At 43.9% G+C, this 12,709-nt stretch overlaps 1 protein-coding gene across 3 annotated transcripts in view; it reads left to right on the forward strand.

Moving 5' to 3' along the window:
• NOS3 (nitric oxide synthase 3) overlaps window positions 1-12,709 on the forward strand; it is a 91,130-nt gene that overhangs the window by 43,849 nt on the left and 34,572 nt on the right. For all 3 annotated transcript variants that reach the window (XM_075214242.1, XM_075214240.1, XM_075214243.1), the window contains exons 9-14: window positions 937-1,038; window positions 1,117-1,311; window positions 7,184-7,263; window positions 8,031-8,175; window positions 12,092-12,196; window positions 12,279-12,346. In XM_075214242.1, coding sequence (XP_075070343.1) covers window positions 937-1,038; window positions 1,117-1,311; window positions 7,184-7,263; window positions 8,031-8,175; window positions 12,092-12,196; window positions 12,279-12,346 — 695 coding nt within the window. The remainder of the gene's footprint in view (window positions 1-936; window positions 1,039-1,116; window positions 1,312-7,183; window positions 7,264-8,030; window positions 8,176-12,091; window positions 12,197-12,278; window positions 12,347-12,709) is intronic.

The following is a 12,709-nucleotide window of genomic DNA, read 5'->3' on the forward strand; positions in this document are numbered from 1 at the left end:
TTGCTGAAAATGAATTGAACTGAGGTATAAGAAGCTGGTAAAGTACAAAGTGGTGGAGGCGAGATTGCAGGTGGTCAGGAGTGTTTAAGAAATTGAAGACTGGACAAAGTTTGGAGAAAACAAGTTCAAAGCTGTGGCCAAACTGATGAGTAGAAGAGTAGGTCTGAGGCCGAGAGAGGGAGGTAGAGAGTTTGGATGTTGAATTCATCAAAGATGATGGTTGGATTGCCAGAGAAGTAGAAATGATGGAGTCAGGCAGAGAAATGTTCACAGAAATACCGAGTGATCCGGGGGGGGGGGAGGTGAGACATCTCAGGATAACTGACCTGTTTATACTTAGCATAATCTGTCCGTCTTACTTCCTGTTATATCCTTTAGTGAGAGAATCTTACAAGGGAGGGAGGGGCTTCTCTGCATTGCATCATCTTGGGGCAATATGCGGCCAGATGTTAGGAGATTGACTTGTTAGTCTCCTTGGTAACAGAAATGTTTGTGAAATCACAGTAAACATGAAGTTTATATATTGTGCCTCCCTCAGAATCACTTTTGACACACTAAAATATATTTGGGCAGCTATAGAGATAGTGATAGTGAGGGGGGGAATCATTACATTTTTGAATGTTAAAACTCTGTCTGAAACTCAGGGTAAGATTGGATAATCATCATCATCATCATCATCATTTATTTATATAGCGCCAACATAATCCGTAGCGCTTTACAATTGGGGACACACATAATAAACTAATAAACAAACTGGGTAAAACAGACAAAGAGGTGAGAAGGCTGCTCGCAAGCTTACAATCTATGGGACTGGGAGATTGACACATGAGGTTAAGTCTACATTTTGCATTTTGGCCCAGCCAGACTGCAAAGGTAAAAGTGACTCCTAAGCATAATGTACTTTACCTCCTTATTTCCCACTCGCAATATTTTTAGGATGTTGCCAAACTCCTCGGTCTGGACACCAAGAAAACATCGTCCCTGTGGAAGGACAGAGCAGCCCTAGAGGTTAACGTTGCTGTACTGTACAGCTACCAGGTAAGTGGAAATTGCAGCCACCGTTCCATGGTTTGATGTCTGTGTGTGACCTGTGCTGAGAGTGTGGTCTCCATGTAGAGCGATAAGGTCACCGTGATCGACCACCACGCTGCTACAGAATCCTTCATGAAGCACTTGGAGCATGAGAACCGCCTGCGCGGAGGATGTCCAGCGGATTGGGTCTGGATTGTGCCACCGATGTCTGGCAGTCTCACTCCGGTATTTCACCAGGAGATGGTCAATTACCACCTCTCCCCATCCTTCCTATACCAGGTACCTAAACATGGTGTGAAGACAGATCTAAGAGAAAGTGTCAGTATTAATTCACAGCTCATTGCAGAACATACATTTATCCCCCTCACATACACATATTGACTGTACTGACATAATGTACATTAAAACTTCTATATAATAATTCATTATATCACCTGTACAAGTGTCTTGTCTGAGAAGCTTCCACAGTATCTGCGTTACAATTCCTCAAGGTTATCATCCGTTAATAACTCTTTGATAATTACTCAGGTTCATGTCCTCCGTCTTATCGCCTAGCAAAGTCAAGGGCAGAGAACTAGTCATCCGAAGGCCAGGGGTCAGGAAAGCAGCCAGGGGGTAACACGATCTGGATCGCTGGTTCACGGAGACAAGCTCAATAAACTAGCAGCTTGAGGACGCTCAGCCGCCTTTTTATAGCGGAAGTTGATTGTCAATCACTGATGTCTGAGCAAGGGGAAGATTTGTGTCTACGACGCAGGAAGTACACAAGAGTAGACGTAGAATCAGATAGTATGAGAAACTCTGCAGGTATATTTAATAAACTGAGGGTTTGAAGAATTAGAGATGTTGGCTATAGCAACCAATCAGATTCTAGTTATCATTTATTTAGTACATTCTACAAAATGACAGCTAGAATCTGATTGGTTGCTATAGGCAACATCTCCACTTCTTCAAATCCGCAGTTTAGTAAATATACCCCCTGCCTCTGCGGTTACATGTGATCTCAGCAAACAAGCAGCAGTGCACGTCCAGGACAGTACTAACACGGGATCCCTCACCTCTCTTAACCTCTCCTCTGATAACCTCACAGATTATTAGTTTTCCATATCTCCCTTCCTCAATATCTTTTCTAATAACCTCTAACTTTATCACATCCTTCTTCAATGTGTAGTCCAATAACCTCATAGAATATTTATCTTCCATCTCATACATAACGTCTCCTGGTGACACAAGACGCGTCGGACACGGTTTGCTTCCCTCACATTCCGGCTGTCATGGTAACAGCTGGGACGTCACTTACGTTTTTTCGTCTCGGGCCTTCACCTAGGCGACAGCCGGGAAGCCTTCAGTGTTAGCACCGCATCCCTGCAAATAGGTAGCCGCGCACGCAATTAGCAGAATTATGCTCAGCCTCCGTGTGCAATAGGAGACGTTCTGAACTAGTAAGTAAGCGGCCCATGATGACTATTTTGCCTGTGTATGTGTCCTGATCTCTGATTGGCTGCCTTCTGTATGTAAGGCAGGAAGGATTTAGCCTCCCTGCCGGTTATAGCGCTTGTGTTACACGTGTTGCTGACCTGGCTATCTGTGACCTGATTTTCCTGTTGTGACCTTGGTTTGTTTTCTGGATTTTCCGTGTTTCACTACCTGCCCTGACCTTCAGCTTGTACCTTGACCTTTCTGCTCGTTACGGACCCACGACCTTGGCCTGTCCCTGGTTTCTGCCTCCAGTATCCCAGTTCCCTACCTTGCACTGCGGTTAATCTGAAATGCGTCTAATACCAGAGAGTTATGTTTGTTCTACGGTAAAGGCGGCTGCTAAAGGTGAAGATCTCTAATAGTCCGGTTCTAAAAGTTTACCGGATAGCCGCAGCCCTAACGTTATAGCTGGCCATAAAAGGAACTAATGGAGACTACGGTCTTGCTCAGGTCTTGGCAGGCCAGATCCAGATCTTGTCACAAGTTGTCCAGGAACTGTCCCATTGGCTGTCTCTTCAAGAAGAGACATCTAAGTCCTCTCTGGCACCGACTGTGGAGCCCAAATTAAGCCTTACAGGCCGCTTCTCTCGGGATCTAACAGAATTCCGGGATTTTAAGTAAAGCTGCAAATTATATTTTTGCCTGCAGCCCGCTCCTCTGGCTCTGAGCAACAGAGAGTGGGAATAGTAAATTCATTGCTCCAGGGAGTCAGTCCTGAGCCTTCAGCTTGCCTCCTGACAGTCCCACTATACAATCAGTGGATGCATTCTTTAATGCATTGTGCCTTCTTTACGACGACCAGCATCGGGAAGTCTCGAAGCAATGGCGGCGCTCCACTAAGGAATATTCTCCCAAGTCCTGGCGGTTGTCCAGTGAGAGGAACGACCCAGCATTAGATAGTCAGCTCCGTGTAGGGTTATGAGACCAAATTCAGGATGCTCTGGTTCAATACCCTTCATCCACTTCTCATGCATATGCAAATTAATATCAAGATTGATAAACGGATTAAAGAGAGGAAAGCAGAGAAAAAAGCATCTTCTTTTTGTATCCTTTTGGCCACCGTTTCCTCTACTATGGAAACGGTGGAACCTATGCAGCTCGGAGAATATCATCTCTCTCCGGAAGAAAGAACTAGGAGAAGCACCTTGGGCCTTTGTTTCTATTGTGGCAACAAAGGTCATCTTGTCTGCTCTTGTCCAAATAAGTCGTGAAAAGAGCAGGCCTAGAGAACGTGGAAGAGGTCCGTCTAGGTCTGCAGATAATATCTTCCAAAAATACACTTCTGGTTCCTGTTGTGATTTCTTTGGGTGCACTTTCTACCTCTGTGTCTGCCTTCTTGGACAGTGGTGCTGTCAAATTTGCCAGTTCCTTAGGAATTCCTCTCGTGAAGATTGAGCCTTTCGTCACAGTCTGTGGTCTTGACCGTGGTCCATTACCTGGTGGAACGATATGTTCTCAGACACCTCTTCTGCAGCTCACTCTGGGGTTCCTGCATACTGAGCCTTTATTTTTCTATCTTATCAGCTGTCCTTCTGTTCCAGTTATCTTGGGTCACCTCTGTCTCCAGCTCCACAATCCAGTTATCAATTGGAACAAGGGAGAGATTGTTCGTTGGGGCTCTTTTTGCTCTTTATCTTGCTTGTCTCTGCCTATCCGACTGATTCAGTCTCTGCCGGACCAGTTACCTTTGTCATATCATGACTTCCGGGATATATTTTCCAAAAAGGCAGCTGACACGTTACCTCCTTATCAAGATTATGATTGCGCAGTAGATTTAATTCCAGGCTCCACACTGCCCAAGGGAAGAATATATTCTCTCTCTATACCAGAAACTCAAGCCATGGAGGAATATATAAAGGAAAATCTTCAAAAGGACTTTATTTGGCCTTCTAAGTCTCCTGTAGGAGTCGAGTGGTTCTTTATATCCAAGAAGGGCTGAACTCTTCAACCCTGCATAGATTTCCGTGGGTTAAATAAAATCACCATTAAAAACACTTACCCACTTCCGCTCATATCGGTTCTTTTCGATAAAATAGGGGTTCCTCTGTGTTCACCAAGCTTGACCTACGCAGAACATACAACCTTGTACGCATCAGAGAAGGTGATGAATGGAAGACTGTATTTAACACCTACTCAGGCCATTATGAGTATTTGGTCATGCCCTTTGGCTTATGCAATGCTCCCACGGGCTTCCAGGATCTAATCAATGATGTTCTCCAAGATTTCTTAGGCTGATTTGTGGTATATCTGGATGACATCCTGATCTATTCTAATCTCTTCGTCAGTGGATCAACAACGCTTCCACATTAAACAAGTCCTCTTAAAGCTCTGGGAGCTTCAACTTTTCGTTAAGTTGGAAAAATACAAGTTTGAGGTCCAGAAGGTCTCTTTCTTAGGGTATGTCATGTTTTCTGATGGGTTCTCAATGGACCCTAAAAAAGTCCAAACAATCTTAGATTGAGTGTGCCCAACTAATCTGAAGGCAATCAAAAATTTTTTAGAGATTTATCCATAGCTTCTCAGTACTAGTAGCTCCGATTACTGCCCTAACTCACAAAGGGGCAGATACTGCTAACTGGACTCCTGACACAGTAGCTTCCTTTGAGGTCCTGAAGTCAGCATTTGCCTCCGCTCCTGTGTCATGAGACACCCTAATCCTAAATTGCTTTTTGTGGTGGAAGTAGATGCCTCTGATGTGGGTACGGGCGCTGTTTTGTCCTGGAAGGATCCTCAGGACCACATACTGCATCCATGTGCCTACTTTTTTTTAGGTTTGTTATTACCTATAGATCCGGTTCCAAGAATATTAAAGCAGATGCACTCTCCCGAAGTTTTATTTCTTGCCACTCTCCACCTACTGATCTGCTACCCATCATTCCAGCCTCCTCGTTTCATGCTGGTTTGACTCGGGATCTAGGGGTTACTCTCCATCAGTTCCAAAGATTTGCTCTTCCTGAAACTCTTTTGGGCAAATTGTTTGTTCCAGTTCATCTCAGGAAAATAGTGACAAAAAACTTGCCGGACTTCCTGAAATCTCTAAGACTATCGAAATGCTCTCATGCTGGGTCTGGTGGGCCACTCTGTCCTCTGATGAAAGTGTTCTTCTTGTGAAGAATGTGCCAGAGGCAAATCCTCCAGAAATCACCCTTCGGGTCAGTTTGTCTATACTAGTTAAACCCTGGCCACATCTCTTGATGGACTTTATTGTAGATCTGCTGTGGTCATCCGACCACAATAGTATCTGGGTGGTTGTGGATCGCTTCATTAAGATGACCCATTTTGTTCCTTTGACTAAGCTGTCTAATGCCAGAACTCTGGTCTCCTTGTTCATTTAGCATATTTTCATCTCCACGGCCCTCCTGAGATATTGTCTCTGATCGTGTTTCCCAATTTGTTGCTCAGTTTTGGAGGTCTTTCTGCAATCTGCTGGAAATGAAGATTAGTCTGTGATCTGCATACCACCGGGCACACCACCGGGCACACCACCCACAGTTGAACGGGCAGACGGAAAGGGTAAATCAGTCTCTGGAGCAGTTTCTCAACCTGTGCATCTCCAAATTTCATGATAATTGGTCATCTTTATTCCCATTGGCTGAGTTTGCTTATAACAATTCCTGTCATTCCTCTACACACGTGTCTCCGTTTTTCTGCAACCTCAGTTTCCATCCCAGGGCTAACTCTCTTTTCTTCATTGTTCCTTCTGCTCATCCTGGAATCCGTTCTACTGCCTCCCATCCTAAAGTCATCTGGAAGAAGGTCCACTCTGCCTTGCTCCAGGCTTCCTTTCGGTCCCCTTATTATTATTATTATTATTATCATACATTTGTAAAGCACCACAGTGCTCTGCAGCGCTGTACAGTAAGGAAAACACATACATAAAACATACATAAAACAGGACATACAAGGTAAGGAAATAATTGCAGAGAGAACTTACATTCTAAGTGGAAGAGGGCCCAGCTGAAACAAGAGGAGTGAGTAAGGCTTAGAGTGGAGATTGGGACAGCTGTGATGTTACATTAGTATAGGTGATAGTAAGTTAATCCCTAATAAAGTGATGATTCTTCAGCGACTATTTAAATAGGCTGTGGGAGAATCTTGTTGGGCGTGGTAGGGAATTCCATAAGTGGGGAGCAGCACGGGAGAAGTCTTGTAGGTGGGATTGAGAGGTGGTTACCAGAGATGAGACGAGGCGCAGGTCAGAGGTAGATCTAGGAAACTTTTATTACATTGCGCAGCTCACTGCGACACTCATTTAACGCACCCTTCATCATTCATTAGAGCTCATTCTTCTAGAGTCTTCCTTTCTGTCTCGTCTATCAGTGTCTATCATGGATCTTATATCCTATATCATTTGCTTCATCATCATCATCTCTGTCTTTCAAGTGTCTCCTCTGTAACTCACCGGTGTCAGTTATTATCCTTTATACAATATCTCCTGGGTACCGCGCGCCATCGTGGCCGCGTTTCCTCTTCTCATCTTCTCTATGTCTTCTCCATCTTCTTCGTCTACTTCTCTCAGTGTTGCTCCACTGTCTCTTCTGTCTTCTTCCCTCACTCAGAAGCTCTGACCTGTGCAGTGTATTCTCCCCGGCATTGTGTATATTCAGGGATTCTACCGAGTGTCTTCTCATTGTGTCTCCAAAGTCCTCACCTAATTATCCTGATATTTCAGCCAGACCCCTGGAAGCACCATATCTGGAGAGGGTCTCAGAGCACCATAACCAAGAAGAGAACCTTCAAAGAAGTGGCAAAGTGAGCAAATTACATATTATATATTATATATCACATATCACATATCACATACTGCCAGCATGTTGGTAAAATAACACACACTGTTATTATGTACTGTAACACACTGTGTATATTATGTACTGTAACACACTGTGTATATTATGTACTGTAACACACACTGTATATTATGTACTGTAACACACACTGTATATTATGTACTGTAACACACTGTGTATATTATGTACTGTAACACACTGTGTATATTATGCACTATAACACACTGTGTATATTATGTACTATAACACACTGTGTATATTATGTACTGTAACACACTGTGTATATTATGTACTGTAACACACTGTGTATATTATGTACTGTAACACACTGTGTATATTATGTACTGTAACACACTGTGTATATTATGCACTATAACACACTGTGTATATTCGGAAAGGTGTCTATAAAGCTTCTATCACATTTTAAACTGCACGTTCTGTGACCTGTATCTTATTATAATCAGGGGCAGGCTGGGCTTGGGGGGCATCTGTCCCTGGGCCGGTTCCATAGCGAGCTACCTTGGGCTGGGTCATTGGGCTACCTGCATTCTTTTCCTTTAACATGTTCCTCGTGGGCTGCTGACTTGAGTCTTACCCCCCAGGTTATGATTCTCCAGCCCTCCCCTAATTATAATGTTATGTTGTCGTAGTCTATGTAAGAGGCAGATATAACATAAATGGATTTAATAATCTTTTCATCGGGATGTTCAGTAAATTCCCCTTTACTTTCAGCGCTGTGAAGTTTTCTGCTAAGCTGATGGGACAGGCCATGGCGCGTAGGGTCAAAGCCACAATTCTCTACGCCACAGAGACTGGCCGCTCCGAGACCTACGCTCAGAAACTCTGCAATATCTTCGCCTATGCGTTCGATCCCAAGGTAAGAGAGAGAACCTGATGGGCAGAGGGAACATCTGTAATAACTCAGGTGCTGAATTAGGTGAAGAAGATTTTACATTTCTGGTTCTCAGAAGTTTGTGACTGAAACGTCTCACCAGGGCCGCCGAGAGGGGGGGGGAGCGGGTACATTTTACCCGGGCCCGGCCATGCCAGGGGGCCCGGGCCGGGCCCTTGCTGCTATTTTTTGTCATTTTTTTTTTTTATTTTATTTTTTTGTATTTTGCGTATTTTTATTTTTTTTAAAAAAAAATTCCCGCGGGGTAGGGGGAGGGGGGGGGGGGGGCGTTGGTGGGGGGAGCTATAAGAAATAAAAAAAAAAAAAAAAAAATCAATACTCACGTGACCGCGGCGCCGCGTCCCTCCTCTCCTGTCTTCTCCATTCACACTGACTGTCGGGCGTGACGTCATCAAGTCACGCCCGGCAGTCAGTCAGTGAGGAGCGCCGCAGCCTGACAAGACCAAAGAAGAAGAAAGAAGAGAAGACAGAAGAGAAGAGAAGAAAAGAAAGAAGCTGACAAAAGGTAAGGAAAGAAACTGAGAGGCACAGAGGAGGAAAAGAGAGGGACAGAGGAGGAAAAGAGAGGCACAGAGGAGGAAAAGAGAGGCACAGAGGAGGAAAAGAGAGGCACAGAGGAGGAAAAGAGAGGCACAGAGGAGGAAAAGAGAGGCACAGGGGAGGAAAAGAGAGGCACAGAGGAGGAAAAGAGAGGCACAGAGGAGGAAAAGAGGGGCACAGAGGAGGAAAAGAGAGGCACAGAGGAGGAAAAGAGGGGCACAGAGGAGGAAAAGAGGGGCACAGAGGAGGAAAAGAGGGGCACAGAGGAGGAAAAGAGGGGCACAGAGGAGGAAAAGAGAGGCACAGAGGAGGAAAAGAGGGGCAGAGAGGCACAGAGGAGGAAAAGAGGGGCAGAGAGGCACAGAGGAGGAAAAGAGGGGCAGAGAGGCACAGAGGAGGAAAAGAGGGGCAGAGAGGCACAGAGGAGGAAAACAGGGGCAGAGAGGCACAGAGGAGGAAAACAGCGGCAGAGAGGCACAGAGTTATAAAAAAAAGGGGCAAAGAGGCACAGAGTGAATAAAAAGGGGGGAAAGCAGCATGGAGGGCGCAGTGTAGTTGTGATGGGGCTTGTTGCAATGTAGTGAGTGTGAGGTAGGTGGTGGCTAATTAATGGGCGCTATTTTGTTTGTAGGGTGATGGTGAGGCAATTTAATAGTGGGGATTATTAATTTAAGATGGGGTGATTTGGGGCCTATTGAATGTGGAGGTGAGTTTGGGGAGGATGAGGTCTATTTATTAAATGTGACTATGAATTATTTAATGGCAGTGATGGTTGCGGGAAATAGGTATTGCTAGGCTGTTTGCATGACGGGAAATAGGTTTATTTATTACATGTGAATTCTATTATTTTAATGTTGGGGCTGGAGGAAGGCCTAATTATTAATCGTGGGTGCTATTGATTTAACGCTGCGTCTGACTGAAATTTTCTAAATGTAGCCATTTTTTTCCCAAATAGGTCCTTCTACATTCCAAGATCCAGGCAAGCCACAACTAAAGAAACCAGCAGCCTCGGGTGGAGAAAGTGAGAAGAACAGGTAGGACAGAGCAGCATAGTGTGTGAAATGTTGTGATTCTAGTAGGGACAATGCCAATGTTTGGTGAGCCCAGTGGGCGCAGGCCAAGACTGAACTGTTTGTGTACACACTGCATTCTTTGTATACTACACTGTGGTGCTGGATGTCTTAAAAGTCAGGAGTGCTTGGACATATGTGACGCTGTGGTGAATTCAGGACCTAGTGATTTTGATGTGCTAGCTATGCGCCCAACGGTGCATTGCCACGGCCCCAAATGTATGACCACATTCCCGAAAATTTTTGCACCGTCGTTAGGCTAGCCACGCCCCAATGGCGCATTGACACGCCCCTGAATGTATGACCAAACCCGCGTCGTGTTTTTTGCGCCGCCGTTAGGCGGCGCAAAAAATTTTTAGGGCTTACTCAACTATGGGGGGGCCCCATGAGTTTGTTGTACCCGGGCCCTGAATTCCTCTTGGCAGCCCTGCGTCTCACATGTTATAAATGGCTAAAAATGTTCCATTAAAAAGTAATTAAGATACAAATTATTATATTGGTACCATTTGTTCTTATTTTGTGATGTTATATTCCTATGTTTTTGCAATATTCTCGCACGGGCGGAGCCTGCTGTTTCTGATGGGAGGAGCTTAGCAGATTAGGGTGTTCCCTACTGAGGCAAATTCTAAGGTGTGGAAACTGCACATTTATAGGGGGGGGGGTGTGCCTGAGGGGGGCAGACTGTCCCCGGTTCAACCTACACAAACCCCTCGCTGGGGACCAGGAAATAGATAACATGGGCACCTGAATGCAGGTAGGATTCAAATCTCAAAGAAATGACCGAGCAAAATGGCTGAAACAAGGTCGAACCTGTTCAACTTTGTCAGATTTACCTCCATATTTTTTTTTTTATTGATCCAACATTCGAGAAACAATCAAGGTCTCAGCTTTTTACTATTTTTATTTATTTGTTATGTTTATATAATTTTATATAAATGTTCTTTTTTAGCATATATTTTTCGGATTTGAATTTATTTATTTCCACCAATGCGTTCCAAGGAGAGAAAATAAATGGCTAAGACGTCCGCAGAACCGTTCTGACCCTCTGAGGCACCGGAGATCTGATTCAGGCCGTTATTTTCACTGGGACATCTCTTTTACTCCACTTAGGCACATTTGATACAGGATATAAACAAACCTCAATATATTAAAACATTAAAATGTACATAACAGGCGACAAACACAATCTGATGTGCCCATAACCTCAGAATACAGCCGCTCAAACATTTCCAACCGTTTTGAATTTTGACTGTAAATCAACAAACAGCTTCGTGATCCGCTCATTTCTAGACCCCAATTTCCTAATTTGCGTCTCGCCTCCCTGTTCATGTTTGAGGTCCGCCAATGGTTGATCGAGGTTGGCGTCAACATTAGTGGTTTAAATATTTATATTTTTACGCACTATTTTTAAATTATACTTTTAAATAATAAAAAAGTATTTTGAAATGTTTTAATTCAAACTGCAAATGTTACTTTGTTCAAGGTTTGCAATTAGAAACCATTTAAATGTGTCAATTTAAGCTAAAATGTTTGAGATGTTATTTTGTCCCATTTGTGAACCTGTTCAGCTTCCGTGACCGCAGCTATTATTTTTTTTTACCAATTTAACAAGCAGATTTCAGGAAAGATTTGACGGAGGTTCGATCATTTCTACTCCGAACATAAGAGATTAACCCTTTAATGATCATTGTTAATCTTAATCGTTTTAATGCCCAAAGTTTCCTATACAGGATAATGACTTGTTTCTTTCCCAGTCTGCACTGGAAATGTTACATTGTATTTGGGCACAGATTCTTTTGGTGATACAGTCATTATTTTTTTTTATCATTTTCCGAGCATTATATGGGGGAGAAAAACACAATTCCCCTGTCTCTTCCTGCAGACACCTTCAAACAGTGACCCAGAAGGTTACCCCAAATTCACTGCCAAATATATGTAATATAGATATAAGCACTGATGACATTAATGGACTAGGATCAAAGCTGCATCATTTGGCTTCTTAAGGGTTTTCTATCAGTGTAAGATTTACAATTGTGTGTAAATATGTCGCAGAGGAAATATTTTCTGATGTCCTAGGTATGAAGCTGCTGGAGACAGATAATACTCAGACGTCTGTAATCAGGGATAAGAGCGAGTTACTGACATCTTCTGGTCACTCTGGAAGTTTCCCAATAAGCAGGATTCTATTTAGGGGGGTGTAGGAGAAGCCAGATGTGACTCTCTGCCAGTTATTGGATCACCCCACAGACTGACGCTGTGATCTTCTCTAGGTCATCTGTATGGACCAGTACGATACGGTGAATCTGGAGCACGAGACGCTGGTATTGGTAGTCACTAGTACGTTTGGTAATGGTGATCCTCCGGAGAACGGTGAGGTAAGTAGAGTTATTACACCCTCCCTGGTGCTATAAACATTTAGCTGTACGTGGGTCTAATGCTCAGACTTTCTCTCCGCAGACGTTTGCCCGGGAATTGATGGAGATGACGTCTCCCAATGTGACCACTCTCCAGCTGGAGCAGCAGAAGTGAGTACTGAGCGGAGGGATGGGGAAAATGTCCTTACGGGAAACACCATCGTAACCACCCAGGTTACCAGCGGTGACGATCATAATCCCGACAGTGAAATGTCAGCGTTTAACCTAATGACATTGTCAACCTGTCAGTACAATGAAAGTGTCGGCATTAGGTGCCCCACCCGTTACCAGGATGGTTCTGGGCTTTTTGCACAATGATTACTATACACAGAAGGGTGCTGATGAATCCATAATTTCCTAGTATAACTTCCAAAGTGTTTCATATAGATAAAGCATCAGTTATCCCAAAATATCCCAATATTCCATCTTATCCCATCGTCATCTTTCAGAAGAGCTTAGTAAACAGTGGAAGAT

The sequence above is a fragment of the Mixophyes fleayi genome, chromosome 5, assembly GCF_038048845.1.
Source record: "Mixophyes fleayi isolate aMixFle1 chromosome 5, aMixFle1.hap1, whole genome shotgun sequence".
NCBI lineage: Eukaryota > Metazoa > Chordata > Amphibia > Anura > Limnodynastidae > Mixophyes > Mixophyes fleayi.